At 36.3% G+C, this 21,316-nt stretch overlaps 3 protein-coding genes across 13 annotated transcripts; 2 read left to right on the top strand and 1 right to left on the bottom strand.

Moving 5' to 3' along the window:
* Positions 1-843: 843 nt before the first annotated feature.
* On the bottom strand, positions 844-6,960 carry LOC108729954 (annexin B9). The gene is made up of 7 exons (XM_018459356.1): positions 6,856-6,960; positions 4,575-4,677; positions 3,052-3,433; positions 2,810-2,962; positions 2,510-2,683; positions 1,224-1,405; positions 844-1,126 (listed from the first exon to the last, which is right to left on the bottom strand). Exons 2-7 carry the CDS (start codon positions 4,602-4,604, stop codon positions 1,073-1,075), a joined length of 975 nt encoding a protein of 324 aa, XP_018314858.1. The 5' UTR covers positions 4,605-4,677; positions 6,856-6,960; the 3' UTR covers positions 844-1,072.
* Positions 6,961-7,082: 122 nt separating this feature from the next.
* Positions 7,083-10,344, top strand: LOC108729953 (kaptin). Of its 3 annotated transcripts, none has more exons than XM_018459353.1 (8): positions 7,083-7,360; positions 7,776-7,998; positions 8,240-8,502; positions 9,017-9,183; positions 9,260-9,432; positions 9,510-9,588; positions 9,902-10,193; positions 10,270-10,344. In XM_018459353.1, the coding sequence occupies exons 2-8, from the start codon at positions 7,794-7,796 to the stop codon at positions 10,342-10,344; spliced, it is 1,254 nt and encodes a 417-aa protein (XP_018314855.1). In that variant the 5' UTR covers positions 7,083-7,360; positions 7,776-7,793. The 3 variants fall into 3 exon arrangements, with proteins under 3 accessions (XP_018314855.1, XP_018314856.1, XP_018314857.1); XM_018459354.1 differs by having other exon boundaries at positions 7,773-7,998; XM_018459355.1 differs by having other exon boundaries at positions 7,083-7,364.
* Positions 10,345-10,643: 299 nt separating this feature from the next.
* Positions 10,644-17,638, top strand: Ttc7 (tetratricopeptide repeat domain 7). Of its 9 annotated transcripts, none has more exons than XM_018459362.1 (15): positions 10,645-11,064; positions 11,629-11,780; positions 11,871-12,039; positions 12,484-12,546; positions 13,068-13,250; positions 13,327-13,453; positions 14,405-14,541; positions 14,662-14,915; positions 15,015-15,203; positions 15,315-15,493; positions 15,592-16,031; positions 16,276-16,514; positions 16,630-16,734; positions 16,851-16,942; positions 17,287-17,638. In XM_018459362.1, exons 1-15 carry the CDS (start codon positions 10,941-10,943, stop codon positions 17,417-17,419), a joined length of 2,586 nt encoding a protein of 861 aa, XP_018314864.1. In that variant the 5' UTR covers positions 10,645-10,940; the 3' UTR covers positions 17,420-17,638. The 9 variants fall into 9 exon arrangements, with proteins under 9 accessions (XP_018314859.1, XP_018314864.1, XP_018314862.1 ...); XM_018459360.1 differs by having other exon boundaries at positions 14,626-14,915; XM_018459361.1 differs by having other exon boundaries at positions 12,460-12,546.
* The last annotated feature ends 3,678 nt before the right edge of the window (positions 17,639-21,316 follow it).

Here is a 21,316-nt window from a genome sequence, read left to right as displayed (position 1 = left end):
TTTTATTGCATTTATATTTAAACATGTTTAAATTGAAAATATATGCATGATTAACTTAAAATAATGATTTTCTTTCTGTGTAAAATAATGAGAAAGCAGCGTAGAAGGAAAATGATTATAAAAGTAAAGCAAAAAATATATATTTAATTGTGTAAATTGATATACGTACAAAGTATAATTTTAATTTGATATATATACGAAATACTGTTAAATACTCATATTATAGACATGTTAAATCTAAACGATGTTTAAACGATATTCGTGAATTTTTCTCTGTGTTACATTATTTTTTAATTTATTTTAACTACATGAACAGAATAATCGCGCATCTTTTATTTTTCATTTGTCTTTTTACCATATGCTTGTTATGTGACAAATGCGAATAGTGAAAGAGAAATGCAGAGAAAGTTTTCTTGATGTTAATCTGTTTCATAATATATAGATATTTAACATGTATTTATAATTTATTGTGTACAAAATAATTAATAAGAGATAAATGAACTTTTTCTTCTAATTTGATGAGCATATACATGCGTTTTGTAAAAATGTTTTACGTTGGAACATATTAGTTTATTTTACAAACTGTGATCTACAAGTATATTTATATTTACACATACAAATGCACATATATATATATATATATTGTTTTTGTTCATATGAAAAAGGCAGGGAAATAAATAAACAATAAAGAATGTTCTTGATTTTATTTTCATTGATTTCTCAATCATTTCTCGTTCTTATGCATTGAGACTCTTTATGTAAATCTTTTGATAAAAATAATATATAAAATATAATTTAATTAAATATAATTTGTATATACGTATATATAAACGAGATTGAAACGCAGAGCGTCGAGAAATTTTACTGGCCTACTACATAATACAGTAAAGATTTCAAAAAAGTATTACAAAAATAATATTTAAAAATGCAGCAAGGTACTTTTTTAAATTTCTCATTATAGTAAGCAATATATTAAGCTGGAATCCGTGCAGGCATATATAAAATTGTTTTTTTATAGATTATGCATCAATAGGCAAATGTGTACCTTGGACCTTTAATAACTTTATCAAAATTATGTGGAAACCAGGGAGAGAAGAGCCTTCTTGTAATCTCCCGATGTGTCTCCCTGTAATATATATACTCATTATAGTAGTAATTTATTACAAAATATAATTTAAATAATAGAATGAATTCTTTGGAAGTATGTAATTTGGAGTACATACAGCTATCCAGCTCTCCAGTGACTTTCCGTAGCGTTCTTCAAATGCCTTTTTAATATCTCCCAAGTCGATTTCACTTCGAGACACAATGATACGGATTAGTGTTCGATCTTTTGTACCTATGCCGTGCATACTGGCGTATAGACGTTCAGCGAAAAATCCAACTTTTGACTTCACGCATTTCACTGTCGATTAAAAATTAAGATAATTCGTAACATATAGATGAATACGTATATTAATTGAACATTAATGAAAACTATAGGGATAAATACGAGTAAATTGACTGGGAGCATTCTCTCTTCATGCTATAAAGTTATACTATGTTTATAATCAATCAGGATCTTATACAGATTATACTACATTTATGCATAAGGTCTAACAAATATTTTTATATGTTACATGTAATAGTTGCCATGCAACATTGTTAGAGGATATAACATATACAGGGTCAATACCATATATGTAGATATTCACACCATTTTCACATGCATTTTATGAACCAACTCAAATTATGTTTCTCTTTAGTAATTATTACATAATAATAGAGATATCTTTTCCTTTTATACTAAAATCAGAAATATTACTATTAATCTGGATTAGAAAGAATCCGAAAATTGGATTATTATATACAAATGAAGAAGAACAGACTAAAAAATTAGGGGATGTCCTACACATTTCACGCTACTAAAAGTTATCGGGGTTCTATGTGTACTCGTGTCCAAAAGTGTATCCAACTCTAAAAATTATCTGGCAATCACAGCAATCATATGAATATTTCTATAAATAGGTAAACAAAAGCTATATTAAGTAAAATCTTGCTGCGATAACTTGCCTCTGCCCTGTGAAAATTTTTCGATCGTTTAATAAAAGTTCGCAGAAAGCGAACGTAAATTTGGGTTGTCAAGTATTCATGAAAATTTCGACTCGTGATATCATACTATGCTATGGGGATTATTGATACTCCGTTGCATTCAAGGGACATATAATTTCCTTGTATTGAACTGCTATTTCAATCACTTGCTCGTGTTTCACACTGAAAGACACAATTATTTTCAGCTAAGTATAACAAAAAGAGAAATGTATACCGAGCAAGTTTATTTTGATCATATCAATTAATTCTGAAGTACGCGTGTCTGTTTATAAAGAAATATGAAACATAAGGCTAAACTAGTTACATTATGAAATTAATAGCTGTAGTGATTCATAAATAAGAATGTTAATTTGGCATACTCGTGACAATCTAAATAGATATGTAATTAGTGCGTTTATATCTTATTTGGAAGCTTTACCTATTCCAAGCAAGCCTTTCTCGATGCTGCCAGAAAATTCCTTCTTTATGGCAACCTCTATGTCATGCCCAGATATTTTCTCGTACTCGATAAATGTTTGTCGCAGCTGCTGATAGCTGCGAGATACCAAGATCGCATTGAATTGAGATTCGTCTGTTCCCCACTGTTTTTCACCTGTATTAAGATTAAAAATAATTAAAATATTGCACATCGTCAAATACATTTAAAGTGACAAACATTTTAATTTTTTTTTAATTAGTAGAAAATAAATAAAAAACTTAAAAGAATTTCGTGACATACCAGCTTCGTATAATGCTTGGGCATCGGCAATTGCTTGGGCATGATCGATTCCCTGATTTTCGTCTCTGTTTCCCTGCACGAGGGATACCAGCAATCTCTTGAAATGGCCCGACGTATCGTCCTTCAGATCATTCTCAAGCGGTTTGCCATATACTATTCAGAGAAAATAATGTATTTTTTAATTAATCAAGAAAATCTAATTATTTATATAAAAATACATAATAAATTGAGCTAAATCTTACAATTTTCATAAAATGTGGCGATCGTACGGACACCATAATTGCTGAGAGTACATAGAATCTCGACAATCGCCTCCTCATCGGTACCCATACCGCTGATCGCGTCGTGCAGCTCCTTGGCATAATAATGTGGCAGTGGGGTCATAAGGGCAACGATGACATCCTCCAGTTTCCCAGTTAGCTCGCTTTTTAAATCGTTGATCAAATCCTTTCCGTACATGGTCTTGAAAGTCTCCGCAATCTCCAGTCTCTGTACAATGCCTCTCTTTGTAAGCACGTCGATGATCGCCTTTTCATCCGTGCCGAATCCCTTCATCGCTTTACGCAAGATAGTAGCGTCCGCGTTTGGATCGAACGGTTCAGCGGGATACACAGTTGGAGTGCACTGAAACACAATAAGTCAGATTATAACAATTAAGTTTTGCAAAATCTTCGACAGAATTGAACAAATCTGTACATTTAGAGCGACTTTGATTAAACTAGCTCTGATTAACTCAAACGACGGAATTACTTCTCACAGAACAAATTAACAGCAATATTTTATATCAATATTATAATTTTTAATTTCACAATATAAATGTAATATAACACAAGTAGTACATAACAATTATTGAGCAGGAAATTATATTAATATATTGATGTAATGTTACTACAGTTAATTTATGTTCTGCGGGTAAGCTTAAAACAAAATCTTTATCTATAAGTCGTTACTATTAATTTAATCTTTTGCTCTCTCTCTCTCTCTCTCTCTCTCTCTCTCTCTCTCTCTCCAGTAATACATTAAAAACAATAAAAAATTGATAATTTCATCCAAAATATAATAGGTCATTTGAATTATCAATTAAGTTAGCCGAAATTTGATCAATCACATGCTTATATTTATAAAAATTTATATATTTACAATTATATAAATAATTTATAAAAATATATTTACAAAAAGAATCATATTTAAATAATATAAATAAATATTTCTATTAAGTATTTTTTATTTGAATTATAATGTCTTGTTAAGTATTTCCGTAGCATTTACTACAAGGTTTACAATAAATATTTCGTAATGTTTATAATCAATGCAATCTAAGACCACAAAAATATTTACAAAATATTTAAAATAAGCCTTATAAATATTTATAAATATTTTATAAATATTGTGTGCTGTTTGGGATGATTATAATTCAGACATTACACATTCAAAGAATCCATATAAATCTTCAAAAAAATTATGAATTAACAACTTCCAGTGATTGATAGGCATTTATATTTTTGCCAAAGATTTATATTTTTCCTTTTTATGCAAAATTCTCATAATTAATAATTTGATGATAAGGAAGATTCTACTTGACTTTTGCGCGCGATTAGTCATACTTCGGCGGAACGTGAATCGCTTTAGAAACTAGGCTGATGTTAAAAATACGGATGATCGACGCCAGTGGATCGATGTTCCGGATATAGAATGATGCTGCTAATTATCGCAGCCGACCAGCAATGACCTTGCCACTTAGTAATTTTTTCAGGGGATTATGTACCTTGAACGGATAATATTGTTGCTGCGACATCTTGGCTTCTTTCTTTTCCCGTAACGGTCAGCAGGTTTTTTTCCCAGGCTACCTGTAGCTAGATTATGTATACCTGGCGAAACAGATCTCATGTCAGCAATAAACGGGCGGATGCGTCATCGACTCACCGACTCGGCACTATCGTTTTTTCACGTTTCACGTGAGTCGGCGTGATCGCGACTCACGATCATCTAACGATCAGAGGCCGGTGCGGTCGAGAACTTGTCATTATGTTTCGACCAAACTTCAATTAACTTGTGGTGCTTTCCAGCACGAGACGCAAGGTGTTTAAATTTCCATTTTAGTGAGATAAGTCGACACAAACACCATTTTATCTTTCTTGACATTCAGTGAATAACAAAGATAGAAGGGCACTTGTATCGATTTTTGTATCACGTACTAAATGGAAAGCATGCACAGTGTAAAATACATAATGATAACACACATGATCATTTTGTCTTTGTTTAACATTGGAAAACACCCTATAAGCGCAAAATGTTCCTAGAATGTTACATGAATATTATTAAAAAAAAATTAAAATAATGTTATTATAATATTTCGAAAATATCATAAATATTTTTTTAATATTACAGGAGTATTCTATAGAGGTTATATGTCCACTTATATAATAAACCTAGGTATTATATTTTAATATTCCTGAAACATTATTAAAATATTAATAAATATTAATTATTTTTAATTTTGTGCAATTTGAATTCACAATCCAGTAACGAAAAGTTCTTATCAGTCTATGCTGCATCTTGTGCTAAAAAAACGTTTCAATGTGATTTTAAGTACATATCCAGTTCTACAACTGAGAGCAAAAATCATTTTTAGTTTTTAAACGTATACTTATACTGAACAGATGTAACAGTTTTACAAATTAAAGTAAATGCTGTTATAATACTTTCTAATGTTTATACGATATTACAGTAACATTAAATAAATGTTACTTTTAATAATCATATAATATTATTAGGAGTGGACATATAACCATCCATTAATATTTCAGGAATATTATTTAATATTATATAATTTTAGTAAAATATTATTAAAATGTTATATTTAATATTCTGAGAATATGCCTAAAATATTATTTAATATTAAATAATATTATGCGCTTATAGGTCTGTCTCATCTGTGTTTCTTATTGAAAATCCTTGATCAATTTATCAGCGTCTAAATCTTTTTCTTATTCTTACTCCGCCTTAAATTTTATCTTCTTCTCTAAACTGCTTCTAAGAATTAAAAAAAGATAAAGAATAATTTAAACCGAGATTAAAATTACATTAGCAGAAATGGACCCAAGTTTGATTCTCTGTATAGTACTTATTATACGTATATATATGTCATTAAAATATGTATCATTTCTTGCTATTTAAGACAAATTATACAATTAAAATGTCAATGCGTAGATTCCCAGACAGCACAGAATATTTATGATAAATATTTATTAATATTCATTTTTTTAAATGTTATATAGATACTTCATACATATTTTATATAAAGTTTTATTCGAAATATTATTAAAATATAGACTAAATATTTTATGCATTATTTATAATAAATATAAATAAATATTTCTAATAAATATTTTTTACTTGGATTATAATGTCTCATTAAGTATTTTCATAGTATTTACTGTAACATTCATAATAAATATTTCATCATATTTATAATAAATGTTTATGATCTGTGCAATCTAAGAGACCACAAAAAATATTTACAAAATATTTAAAATAAATCTTATAAATATTTTGTAAATATTGTGTGCTGTTTGGGTTAACTTTAATTTCCATTTTAAGTTTTATTATTCTTTATCTTCTTCAACCACCTTGATAAAAATAAAAATTGGAGTAAGTGTAAAGGGAGAATAACAGTGGCGTGAATGAAGTTTTCAAGAGGCGAAAATTGAGACAACAAAAAATAAAAGAGAAGAATTTATGCTTTTTTTTTACGTTTGACTAGCTCCAATTTTTATTTTCACAAGGCAAGATTAAATCTACATTGACCGAATGGACATCAATCGATAAAAAATTAATTAATCGGAGTTTGGTCGAAGTTTCCTGGAGTTCCCTTGGGATTAAGTACGTTGGGTGCTTAATTGGCATACCCGGTGATCCGTCATCGATCATCGGGTCGCATCGTCGGCTCCGAGCGACATAGATAGGATAGGGAATAAAAAGAGGACGTGAACACATTACCGAGTTATATGACCGAACTGGGGGACACTCTCTGTCGCTCTCCTTACCGGTCTCTAGCTCCTGTCGGTGGAAAAACTCGGAGTATTCGGACGCGCAGAGACAGACACAACCGATCCGAGCTGTGCGAGCACTGTGAGCACTACTGTGAGCGTACCGAGTCGCTGCAACGGGCACACCCACTTTCACGTATCGCGTCATCGTCCACGGCGGTCCACGGCTTCCTCAAGGCTATTACGAAAGCGATTGCGAAAATCCGCGCACGCGGCAATTACGTTGCCGAATAAGAAGAAGGCATGACTTTTCTCTTGTCTCTATCTCTTTCTCTAAATCTCATCTACTTTCTCAGCTGCATCGCGCGATGCGCTCGCGCGCGCAAATGTATTCAAGATTTCTCGGATCGGCGATGAGATTGCGGTCGATGGAAATTAAAATTGCAAAGGATTGACGCAGGATTGACGCTAGACCGACGTTCGAGATGAAAGCGAGCTTCTCTACACGTGTTAGTCGATTGTAATAAATATAACCTCAATTCGGCACAAGTTTGCAATAGAGGTTTGTTTATTTTTTTCTCTTTTTTTTCTATAAATGTCTGTCCGTCTGAGAAATTACTCTGGTCGATATTTATAATTGATTCTTATATTTAAGACCGTCTTAAGTATAGTCTTAAGATGTCACAATTACAGCTATGTTAATATTCTAAAACATCAAATACTTAAGGCCTGTGGATCCACTCTAATGTAAAATTAATCTTAATCTTAGTTTATATATATTAACTTGCTCATTTTGTAATTCTAAAGATAAACAGTAAGTCAAATCAAGATGTTGATCTTACATTGATGGAACTGAGCCTCGAATTCTGAGAAAGATGAAAAGTCAGTTGAACCAAGATTAAGATTAAATTACATTGATAGAAATAGATGTAAGATAGTGTTAAAAGTCTCTGTAATTATTTCACTTGCTTTAGCAGCCTTTCTGACGACTTACAATGATGAGCAATCTCATAGACGCACACTGGTTTCCCTTAGCATCCCAGGGAAATATTTACTCCATGACCAAACTGTGCTCGCCTAATAGTTCCAACAAATTATTAGTGGCGTCTTTAAAAAGAAAAATATACTCCTGCGAGTACCATCAAACGCAGGAATTTCTAAGACCTATGGTGAAGGAATTATTGTTCACATACATTCCCAGTATGTAAACTATTTTATTCAAGAATTGTAGAAGATAGCGCACGAAATGTCATATCATTTGGTTTATATATAAAACATTTACTTTTAATATATAAAATTATTACAGAACTAATACAAGATTTATCATTACAGTCTGACAATTAGATAACTAAATGGTATAACATTTCATATGCCATTCTGTATCTTCTTTTATAAATTCTTTGACTAGTAGCGTTATGAACAAATTTGTTTTTTATCTTAGGTGGTGCAGAGATTATTTCCATCGATGCTTACAACAAGTCCGACACTGGGGATAGTTTTGTGATAGGCATAACAATCATGAAGGCTAGCACAGACACAATAGAAAGGTACTTGAACATATACACGGAGGGTGCAGTAGACGGCGAAGGAGACGAAGGTAGCTCGATCGAAGCCATAGCGCAGAATTGTCTCATGGTGGAACTGTCGTACACTCCTTACCATTTGTATCATACCGTTTTACCACAACAAAATTCTGTACAGGAGGTACATTAGCAATATCAATCAGTTTAAATTGTCAATGAATTACGTTACCAGAAGCCTTTTCTTTGTCTCTACATTGGACTGCACTAAGACTGCTTCCCTTTTAGGAGACACAGTTGACACAAACGTCATTTTATCCTTTTTTGCATTCGATGAATAACAAAAAAATAACACTTGTGTCGACTGTCTTAAAAGAAAGGCAGTCAAAATCTTTCTATTTTACTTTTTAAATATATATATAAATATATTTTATATATATTTATTAATATTTTGTATATGTTTTCATATCACAGTCAAAGTGTTAACTAAATGTATACACTTACTGCAGTCTGCTGTAGTACATAAATATACATGTATACTAACTAAAAGTATATATATTTACTAAAGTTAACGCTTTGACTATGACATAATACATTTCATTTTAGGTACAACGAGTGTACACTAGTTTAGTTGCAAAGAACAGACCTAATTATTATTACGATTTCTACTGCTTTATAGCATAACTCGAAATTTGCAGGTAGTTTGGCTAATATCTGGGAGCGATTACAGGATTCATATGATAAGGGAAGATAAATTAAGTCACGTTTACAGCGAGTCCTCTATTGAAAAATATTTCCCGGAGCTGCATGACATCCAAGCAATCGCGCTATGGATTAATATTTATTATTATGACAATTATAAGCGGTTCGTATAATTAAAAAAAAAATCGAATTCCGTTTTTTTTTTTATCAAGACTTGATATACAATCTTACGCATATAGGAGAGTCACCGCCGTTGGTTGTGAGTGCGGTCTAGTCAAAGTTGCCATCGTAAACGTGAATGATCTACAAGTTTCTCGAAGCTGGCTGCTAAGATACGACAAGCCTGTACCAAGTGTGATAGTATTCCCGCATAGCAACACCATTAGTAAACCAGCCTTTGCAAATGTCAATTGTAAATATTTTAGGTGTATCGTTTATGCATGTAGCACAATTTAAGACTTTAAGATAAAAATTACAAAAAAATTTCAGCTGAGGAATTTGTCTCAAAGGATGACGTCCCAAAATTAAATGTTATTATTTCAAGTACAAATAATGCTGTCGTCTTTAAGTAAGTAGTTTTTAATTAATAGGTATTCTTTTACAAACAAAATACAAGTGTTTGTCACTAAATAAAAGAAGGGCTACGAGCCAATTATAATGTAAAATATTTAATAATTTAAAATTCGTACATACAAACGTTTCGACACCAATCGGGTCATTTTCAATGTAAAACAACAAACAATATTACATAAATTATCGAAAAATTCGGTCACATTATAATGTCCAGTAAAAACGTCGGTTGTATTCGTAATATGTATGTAAAAATTCCATATGTAAAAACTTTTCACAATTCTACAATCCAAGTGTTTGTCTTTCTATAGAGATATCTTGCAACATGGGATGAAACAAGATGTGATATTAAGCGGCAGTGAATCGTCGGATTGTATTCTGTGCTGTTGCATAGCGGACATAAATATGGATGGCCAAAACGAGATTTTGCTTGGTACTTACGGTCAAGAGGTCCTGATCTTCGCGTTAACAGGCGACACGTGGGAATTAGCCACCAGAAAACTATTTGACGCTCCTGTACACTCTATAAGCTACATGGACATAACAAACGATGGAATAAAAGAACTGATTGTACTCACACAACGAGGTGTACACATATTACAGGTTCGTGATACTTTTTGTACATTTAGATACATTCTTTTAAGTGAATGACGTATACATTTTCTATTTTTCCATATAGCATAATATAGCTGACATCCGAGCAAAGTGGAAGGAACGTTACAAAAAATTATTTAATATATTAGCTCAAGAATAATTATATTTGTATTTGAAAGGTAATATCCTATATATTTTATATATTTATAATTTATTTGTAATTTTTAAATAAAATAAAAGATGTAATATTTGTTAAAGATTAAATGTATAATAAAATAAAAGATGAAATATATCTGCTAAATTATTTTAAAGTGATAGAAGGATTAGTCTTTTTCGAACTATTTTTGCGCTTTTCGAAAGAAGCGCCATAAAGCAGCCAATCACGGATCTAAACGGAGGAACGCGTGCGTCGTACGTGACGTAAACGTACGTGATTGGTCGTCAATCGGAGTCGCACTTCACGCGGCCATGCAAATCCGCTCCGAATCGGTCCGCGGGGAACGGAGTCTCGTGACGTTTGTGACAGTTTGTCACGCGCACGTGTTCGCGAGCGGTCGCGCGTTCGTCGGCTACGTTCAGAGCGGACGGATCCTTGCCACCGCTGCACCGCTGGGCTGCCATGACTGGCCGCGTTGATCCCGCGCGAGGAAGTACTGCTAATGATCGATACATCGCCGTGTTCGCGTTGCCGCTGCTGCCCGGCACCGATTGAGATCTGGACCGCCAGGTGACTCGGATCGAGATCCGTGATTCGCGATGACGAGCAAGAAGAGTCACACCCTCCGCATAGAGTCCGAAATCGATCGGAATCGCGAGGATGGCAACTGGAAGAAGGTTATACAACTCGCGGATCATCTAAAAGTGCAGTACCCCAGCAACGGTAAATGTTTCTCCCTCTTCCCCCCCCCCCCCCCCCCCTCTACATCTCTCTGCCCTCCTCGGTTCCATCGTTTGATCTGGCCTGATCTGGTCTGATCGGGGCTGTCTCTCCCACGTATGCTTGCAACAACAACGTCCCACTATTTTCTACAAGAGAAAGAGAGACAGACAAATGGAAGGAAAAATGATGTCACGTCACGTAAAGATCAAGGATATTCGCAGTCTTCGTGAACGAAATGTCACGCTCTTTCTGTTTAATTATATATCGAGTTATATGTATCCTCGATGTTTTGTTTCTGCGATGTTTTGCACTATCATTTATGCTGTTTTTATTCCCGTAATTGCTGTTTCGCGTAGCAAGCACGCAGAGAGAAAATAATATTTGTATAATAATACAGCCTTTGATATATTGCAAGAAAATTAATGAAATATTGCCGAGCGTTGCCGAATATTTCTTTCAAGCGATACTAAATATTCAAAAAGTTCTATTTTATTAAATATTTACATATGTAGTTTGTATAAACACACAGATAGGATTTTGTAGCATCTTAATTTTGCTCAATAGAATGTCTGGCGAATTTCTTGAGCGGAGAAGCAAGATTGGAGAGTTTTTTGGAGCAAACTCCACCGATAGACGCTAATATTGTCAAGGCACGAAATGGACTGACAGAAACAAGGAAATACTTGTTGCTAGCTGCTAATGAAAAGGATAAACAGGTACTGTAACGTCATGAAAGAATAGTGTGTCTGATAGAAAATAAGAGTCAATCGTGTCTGATTGGTTTGCTTCTAATAATGCCATTTCAGGCGTTAGTCGTTCTGGATGCTCATCTGCTACTTGGAAAACTTCACTATGCGATGGGAATGTACGAGGATGCGATTCATCACTATCAACAAGCTGAACTAGATACACTCACAGAAAAGCAATTACCTTGTCGAAGTTTACGTATTATAGCAGAATCGTATGCAATTAAAGGTTTGCAATTGACAACTATTATGGTTTCTTCCTTCTGATGATAGTAGTATGTTTTAGTGCAATATTTAAAAAGGTACACATAACAGCTTGCTTTATAGTTTTTCTGTGTTTTCTCTCTTAACAGTAGTTTTTTTGTTTGATAGTTATGTTGTTAGATAAAAAAATATCTATATATATATATTTATATATATACATATACATCGTTTTATGTGCAAGATTTGCATTGAACATAGGCATTTCATAATAGATAGTATAAATTGAAACTGTATACTTCGACAATTCTATGCATATATATTGTCTTTCCCTTAGCGTGTCCATGCACTAATTTTAGTAACGAATTGATTAGACACATTTATTTAATTCATAAATTTCTTATTATCCAGTATATTCATTTATTACTATGGCTTGTGTATGATTTAGAGAAAGAAAGATCGTTTACTTTAGACACTGACAAACATTTATCCTGCCGAAGACTGCGCATTATAGCAGAATCATATGCGATCAAAGGTTTGTATGCTTGTTTGCTTCGTTTTGCTTGTATCTATTTAGAAATTTATTTAATTACTGCACATTTAATATGTATTGCACACTTTACAATAATATCCACTTTATGATAATATAGAAGCTTGCTTGTAACTGCTTTTATAAATTTAAGAACATACATCAGCATGTTATCTCATTTATGTATTTTTTAATATATAGAATTTTCAAAAAATCTCTTAAGCGGGATAAACAAAAGTTCTATGGTTTTGCTTCTTTTGATATTTAATTTCATCTACTTGTTTCTATCGAATACAACTAGATTTAGTTGCGATGAGTTTGGGGCAAGCACAATATGAAGATCGTTATTATTCACAAGGAATGAAGCTATAAGTTTTGTGAAGTATTTCGTCACATGTTTCTGCCTACTAAGATTGAAAATTTTAATTTTATTTTGTACATTAAATTTAGTTTTTTTTTTAACATTGTCATAAACGTGTCAGTATTCCCTGATTGATAATAATATTGTAAACTGTTACTCATGTCAGGTCTCTGTCTGGAAAGGCTACCACCACACTCTAAGTCGAAATATAAGATTACAGAATGGCAAGAACAGATAATCAAGTGTTACGAAATTTCTGGTGACTTGACGTTGGTGTATTTGCAGGAACAAGACAAAATTGCTATGCAGCAACAAAATGGTATTTCCACTATAAATACGAATAATACAGGTAATTGACAGAGTTTAATCCGATAAAAAATATATATAGTTTGTAACATTTTAATGTTTCTTCTTTTTCTTTGTAGGTACATACTCCACACCAACTCCAGTTTCTACAAAGCATATCGGTCCCATTTTGGAAACTGCGCTACAGAGAGCGCCAATATTGTATATTCAAACCGGCAACATACAAGCCGCTGTTAATCGTTATAGGTATGTGCTAATTATACAGGGTCATCGAAAAGTATCGGACCCCCCTAATATCTTCAGTTAGAATGCATTTTGGAGAAAATGTCCAATAGCAAAGTTGTATGGTTTCAAGCGAGGAGTAAGATGATGACCTTGACTTTGATCTTGACCATGTCCTTTAAGGTCATTTCAAGGTCAACCTTATTTTTTTAAATGGAATCCCCTACATTTTATTGCATATTTTTATAGCTTATCTCGAGAGCTTTCCAGAACACTATAATAAAATATTTTTTCATTAAGTACTTTTTGAGTTATAAAGGTTTGAAGTTAACAATTTGTTAAGTGGCGTGTGATTCCGGCCAGTTAAGGCAAGAGTGGCGTGTGGGTCCGGCCAGTTAAGGCAAGAGTGGCGTGTGGGTCCGGCTATTTATAGTATAATATACTATAATATAGTATAATATACTAAATAATATTTTACAAGATTTACATTTTGTGTCAAAAAATTGTTAACTTCAAACCTTTATAACTCAAAAAGTACTTAATGAAAAAATGTTTTATTATAGTGTTTTGAAAAGCTCTCGAGATAAGCTATAAAAATATGCAATAAAATGTAGGGGGTTCCATTTAAAAAAATAAGGTTGACCTTGAAATGACCTTAAAAGCATGGTCAAGATCAAAGTCAAGGTCATCATCTTACTCCTCGCTTGAAACCATACAACTTTGCTATTGGACATTTTCTCCAAAATGCATTCTAACTGAAGATATTAGGGGGGTCCGATACTTTTCGATGACCCTGTATAACTCCAGTTCTTGTATAAGAAACTTTTTTACGGCTTATTAATTAACAAAAATATATATAGATACTTGTCATAATATTAATTTTAAGAAAAATATTTGTTATAATGATATATATAATTATTACCAAATATAATTTTTTTCATGGATAGCTTATATAATCTGTTTCAATTTTAACAGGGAGATTTTATCTGCTGTTGAATCTACAACTACTCAGAGTCTGCGAGTAACTCTGACCAGACAGTTGGCGGAAGTGTTATTACGCGGCATAAGCGGTACTGATTACAAACCACCAGACGAACAAACTGACACAATGGGTATGATAACAAATATACTATATATCCACATAAATATAGCGGAATATTCTGAAGAAGAAAAATTTATTCATATTAATATCGCAGCAGCCGTGAGTAATAGACGGATAAATCATTACTCAGGCGCCAATCTGTCGGATTCGCCGTGGAAACCAAAGAAGTACGCGGGACCAAATATGTTCGTCCCCAGGAACGAGTACGAGGAGTCGATTCTGCTATTGTTGATCAGCGAGGCGATGGCGGTAAGAGACGCCGTCCTCAGTCAATCGCCTGAATTCAAGGAAGCCAGGATACACGCGTTTGAGAACGCCACTGCTATCTACGATCTACTCACGGTTGTCGTTGTCAGATGGAGTCAAGTGGAACTTTTACATGAGGTTGAGATTTTCTCTCTTTTTTGGAAAATCCTATTCATCTTATTAGACACCGTTGTTTTAATGATAATTTCATATATTATTCGATATTTAATATTTTAGTCTTTCGAAAGAGCAATGAAGTTCTCTCATGAGGAAGTACACATATGGACGCAGTACGCGCTATGCCTAATAAGCATGGGGAGATACATGCACGCGTATAGAGTTTTGAAAGTAGTCGCCAGGCTATCGCCTCAGAAAGTAATGCCCTGTCTGTTGGCGGCGAGGCTATGTTACGAGCAATTAAATATGGTAAATAAACCATATTTCTCATTTATATCTCTCATTTATACTTCTCATCTATATTTAAAATAAAATATTTAAAAATAAAAAGCATATTCCCACGTTGACGATTTTGAATAGATAAATGAAGGTATCGAATGGAGCCAAAAAGCTCTGCAACGAGAGATGGCGAGTCCACAGGGGATGCAATCTAGATGCCATTTGTACATCGGAATCGGCCACAGCATGCTCTCTACAAACACAATTGTGAAGCAGGACAAAGTAAATCACACAAACACCGCGATGGACTGCTTTCAAAAGTACGTATTTCTCGCGTAGCTCAACAACAATTAAGAAACGACATTCTCGTAGATTTTTTTCTTAATTGATTAATAAAAGATCGTGTATTCTCGAATAGAGCGCAACAGTGCGATCCCAACGATCATCTGGCCGAGTATTACCTGGCTCATGAATATGCGATAAACAGACAAATAACCGACGCCATCGTACACGTGAAAATTGCACTGAATCTACGAGCAGAACACATTCCATCATTGCATTTATTCGCATTACTCCTGTCGGCACATAAGCAATATTCTGAAGCATTACATGTGATAAACAGCGTACTAGAGGAATATCCGGATAACTTGAATTTCCTCTATGTGAAAGCGCATCTCGAATTGCGAAGCATCGGCGGTGTCGATGCCTTATACACCATCAGCCACATGCTACATCTGTGGAAGAGTCTTTATGAGGATCAGACGAACGTTAATTGTAACGAGCAACAGAGCGAGAAGCGCAGCGAGACTAGAAGCGTCTTTCAGCTTTACACGTCGGAAATGTCCGATAAAGATTCTAGTGAGTTATATACGTCGTGCACGCAATGTAGATAACATTGGATAACATTAAGTAGAAATAACAAACGGATTGTGTCATTTTATAAACAGATTAAATCATTTAAGTGCGTTTTCCATTAACGTATCCCAACATTTTGTTAAACAGAAATTTAATTTAATAATTTTAATACAAAATACGATAGGCCCTCCACACAAGAATCTCCGAAAAATCGATTGATCTCACAAAAGGCGACCATTTCCGATAGGTTCCCTGCATGCGCAATCATTAGCCGCTTCGAAAGTCGAGCAAGCTCTTTCTGAGGTTGCCTCGTCAATTAGCTCATTCACACCAAAGCCAGGGCCGCAAAGAGCATGGCTACTGCAATTGCAGATCTGGCTCCTGCTCACCGAGGTTTTCCTTATTCTGGACCAACCGAACGGCGCTGTTCTGTCTCTCCAAGAGGCTACCAACATCTTCCCATTGAGTCATCACATTATGTACACGGTATAGTTCGAATCTCCTCACCATTATCCGTGTTCGATGATTTAGATTAAATGATTCATTGAGTGATTGTTATAGTAGCATTGTATGATAATCAAGTATCATTATCTTTTTATAGCGTGGCCTTCTGCACGAGTACAAGTTGGAGTATACGGAAGCGAAGCAATGCTATCAAAACGCTGTTTCAATTAATCCTTCGCATATAAAGAGTTTACAACACTTGGTAATAATTGTTGCGCTACATGTACTAACATATATTTTATACAACTTTTTATATATATTTTGTACGATTTTATAAACGTATAAATCTAATACTATTTCTACCTGATCTATTTGCAGGGTCTTATTTATCACTATTTGGGTAGTCAGAGACTGGCTGAGAAAACCTTGAGGGACGCCGCGAAAATCGATCCAAATTCACATCAAACTTGGTATTACATAACTTCAATTGTACAGTAACATAAGATTATCGTGACGATTTATCTTTGTGGCACGAGTCAATGGTCATTTATTATCTATAACGATTTCGCAATGATAACATATCTGTACTAATTGGGTAATCAGTTATCTTAAGAATCGCGATAAATTGAATATCAAGATACGAATAGATTTGATGCACGTGTCTTATCGATTTTGTTCTTTCTTGATATTAGTATTTATTTCCTTATATAGTTATAATCATATATTACATATAAATTATTAGTTTATTATATAATATATATTATTATTTAATGTTATAAATTATAAACGGTACATAAAAAGTGTTATATTTCAGGTACAATTTGGGAATGGTGTTGGAATCACTGGGCGAGGTGGAGGCTGCCAGCGACTGTATGGCAACAGCGTTGGAGGTTGAAACGACAAATCCCATTTTGCCGATTCTATCGATACCAGTGACCTTTGAGTGAATTAAGGGAATAAGATTCGACGAAATCACGGTTTATTCTTTCTCTATATGCGCGTTCGTAATTTCCGCGGGCATTCCCTCGCCTTCCCGTCAATAGTACCTGGACACGTTGTACTATTGTATAAACTCATTGTTAAAAAAAAGAAAAGAAGAGATACTTTAATTGTACAAAATAGTTACAATCGATGTAATAAATTCGAATAAAGTCTTACCTCCAAAATGTCAGACAAATTCGCGGAACGTAACGTGACCATTTCGTAGAAGGATCTTTTTCGCGGTAAAGTAATCCCACTTTAATTCAAAGCTATATCTACCGCAGCGGTGTCGCATGTCTCGCCGCATTGTGGATACGATAAATTTCAAATACTCTTATCCGATACGAACTTGTGCACAGCGGCGAGTGCCATTTCGTATTCACATATTTCTACTCGGGCAGCATGTAGGAGTGAACGTCTAAAGAACATAGAATTTTCTGCGCTTGCAAATATGTGTTGGCAGCGCGTTTTGTTTCAGAGCTATTATTTCAATTATGTACTTTACTCGTTATTTTAGAACCCGTTATCTGTAAGATTGTTGCATTTTCGGACGGTACGACGTCGCGCATTTACGACGATGCGCGCGACAGTACGCATACGTGGTGGCCCAATTTGCGCGCGATGCGCAAGCACATATTGCACGTATACGCGAAATCGTATCGTAGGTACGTATATATACGTATATACGTGTAAAAGCGGATGCACGGACGAATGGGCGGACGGGTTCGGATCGGAAAAGTCTGATGTAATGCCTCTAAAAATGTAGTAATTTATTTTTATAGAAATCGATAAGGGCGAGATTTTATTGGAACGGTGTACGGCGGTCGATCTTCGTTTTCCCTCTATCTACTCGTTTTTTTTTTCTTTTCTCTCTTTCGCTCTCTGTCTCTGATAGACGAGTAAAGGAAATCTTCCCTCTCTTTTCCTCTCCTTCAAGCATCAGCGAACACGTACGTACATACGTTTTGCAGGCGCTACGCGTAATAACGGCTGCATATAGAACGCACGAATGACAGTCGCGTTATCGTTAAGAGGTATAAGCTATTTTCTTTTGTGTAATCGATATAATAATGTTATACATGCATGGCCTGGTTTCGCGCAGGGAAAACGCCTTGTGGATCGCCTTCGCCGGGAGGGTCGGCGTGTATTGACGCGTATGCAGAGGCACGGCACACAGCCGCTCGCGTTTCCTTCTCTAATTTCAAATTACATCAGCCGGGAAGTCATTAAGAAGTACGGCAATTTTTCGGCTGGTGGTAAAACCACGGAAACAAAGTGAGCGAGAGCCTAAAAAACATTCTAACGACGTTCTAACTTCCGGTGGATCTCGTTTTTTTCCTCTCGATCTTACTGGACGTCAAGTTTCTTATTTCTGGAAAGTCGAATAGGATCGGGTAATAAAAACAATAGTCATCGCGTCATAATTGCGTCTCTTGCGATAATCCGTAATGCGAATTTCACGTTAATTATTATTATAAGCTCGCGCGATTGTATTTTAATTAATAGAAGCGATACGCGCGTCGAATCAGAGAGAGAGAGAGAGAGAGAGAGCGACGTTGGTCCCGAGGCGCGAATTTAAATTACGCAGGATGTGCGGAAGACGAATGTTTAAATACGTAATGGAGATGCATATTACATGTCGCTCCGAGCTGAATACGGCGAGACGCGGCTTTATATTCAAGCTCTCCTTCGCATTTATACGTTTAAAGCTATATCAAGCTTATATCCATTTTCCTCTGCCTCATACTAACCCACATTGTAAGTATTCTTTAAATAAAGAATACTATAAGCGCACAGCACAGTATACAGATGCATACGTGCAATGTGTGCTGTTGTGTATCTTTCTCTCTGTATATATTGTGCATCCTGTCACCTCTATCCCTCTCTCTCTCTCTCTCTGTTTTTGTTTCTCTCTTCCATTTCCCCTCTCTCCACCCTTTTTATTCACATTAAACGTCCAAAACATGGAGCCTCCCACGTCTCACCTCACTCGATTGAACGTCGCTTTTAACCGGAGATTGAAACAATTCGAAATTTTGACGGTACTGTTCCGACGAGTTTGAATATTCGACGCCACGCGGAAAAGGCCTTTATCACCGAGCGAATTGCAAACGAATATCACAGAAATTATCGCTTGCTTCTCTTTTTTCTCTCTCTCTCTCTCTCTCTCTCTTTTACCGCGCCTAGGTATTGGGATATATTGCGCAACAAACGGAATTCCATTTTCCCTCTCTATCCCCGTCGGCGATCCGCCGCCACTCCTCATCCCTCCCACCCCCGTCCCTCACCATCCTTCGCGCAAGGACGCGAGGAATATCAATTTTTAACGGGCGATAGCGTGACCGTGCGAGAGACCGATGCCATTACGGTAAAATTAACATTCTTTACTGCGGCTCTCCTATTAAATTCCCTGCCTCCACCTGCCTACTCCACCGCCTGCCTGCCTGCCTACCCAACCACCTACCTACCTTCAGAAAACTCACCCCGGTACCAAGCGTCCCCGACTCTCGACGCCCTCGTTCTCTCGCTCGCGCACCCTCTCTCTCTCTCTCTCTTCCCTCCCCTCTGACCCCTTCGTCCCGTAACGAGATTACCGCGGTCGTACCGTTTCGCCGTCCCGTTCTATCGCGTGTCGCATTGCGCGTCCTAGCGTGCGCAGGCTCGACGCACGGCGACGCGGCGCGGCGCGGCACGCCGCGCCGTGCCGTGCGGTGCCGCGTCGTCATATGCAGCGGCGAGACTTTTCCGAGAACCGCTCCTCTCCGCTCGAGAGAGAGAGAAAGGAGGAGGGAGAGAGAGAGAGAAAGAGAGAGAGCGAGCGGGTGGGCCCGACCCCTTCGAGGGAACTACGTCAATGACGTTAGCCTTTGACGACGCTCCGTTCGACGAAGCGCCGGCGACGGAACCGCAGCAGCGCGGCGCGGTTCGACTCGGCTCGGCTCGGCGCCGCATCGATTTTTGCCGCGACGCGGCAGCGTTTCCGCGAAGCGTCCCGTTTATGTGTTAACACGTACACACCCTCGTACGTACAAGTCGGGGTAATACAATATCGCGTCCCTCGTTAGCGCATTATGCATTACGCGGAGCGGCACGGCGACGCGTAAAAAATACAATCGACCGGCGTCGGCTGGTTTTCCCGGTTCACCGTTTTTCCTCCCATTCTCTTCCACCCCGGTAGGGTTCTCTTTCTCGCTCCCCTTTCGCGAAATAGCGGAAATGGCGGATGACGAAGGATCGGGATCACCGGGATTAATAATAATGTAATGGGTGGAAATAAATAAAAAAAAATGTCACGGGGGATAATTATTTTTTTTTTCTGCATAACGCGCGCACGCCGCCGCTCTAATTACCCCTATCGACGACGCGTCGGGCGCGTCCGCCGCGCCACCGAGCGCGCGTAACCGCGCCGCGTCTCCGGAATATATCGGTCACGGTCACAACGACGGAGCGGTTAACAATTCATCGGACGACACACACGCACGCACACGCACACACATATACATACGTACAGCGGAGCGGTGCGGACAGCGAGGTGTTCCTGGCCGTCGCGTCGCCGTGTTCCTGGCCGGAGCCACGCCAGTAGCGATCGATATACGCGCGCTTTTGCGAGAAAAGAAGTTCGGTATTCCTCTCGACGAGCGCTCATCCGCCTCCTCTCCTCTCCTCCCCCTCCCCCGAGAGAGCGTCAGGTCGCCGCCCGTTAGCTCCCTCCGTTGTATTCGCGTATTATCTCGCGCTGCTTATGTTGTTTTTTACACGAGGAACACACTAATGCAGCTTCTACCAATGTAGTTTAATTTTAATCTCGGTTCAACTAACTTTACATCTTTTTCTAATTTTAAGAATTAGAAAAAGATGAAGAG

This window comes from Mycetomoellerius zeteki, unplaced genomic scaffold (assembly GCF_001594055.1).
Source record: "Mycetomoellerius zeteki isolate Tzet28-1 unplaced genomic scaffold, Tzet1.0 scaffold82, whole genome shotgun sequence".
Classification (NCBI taxonomy): domain Eukaryota; kingdom Metazoa; phylum Arthropoda; class Insecta; order Hymenoptera; family Formicidae; genus Mycetomoellerius; species Mycetomoellerius zeteki.
Note: the sequence above shows the minus strand (reverse complement) of the source record. Positions and strands in the feature narration are given on the sequence as shown.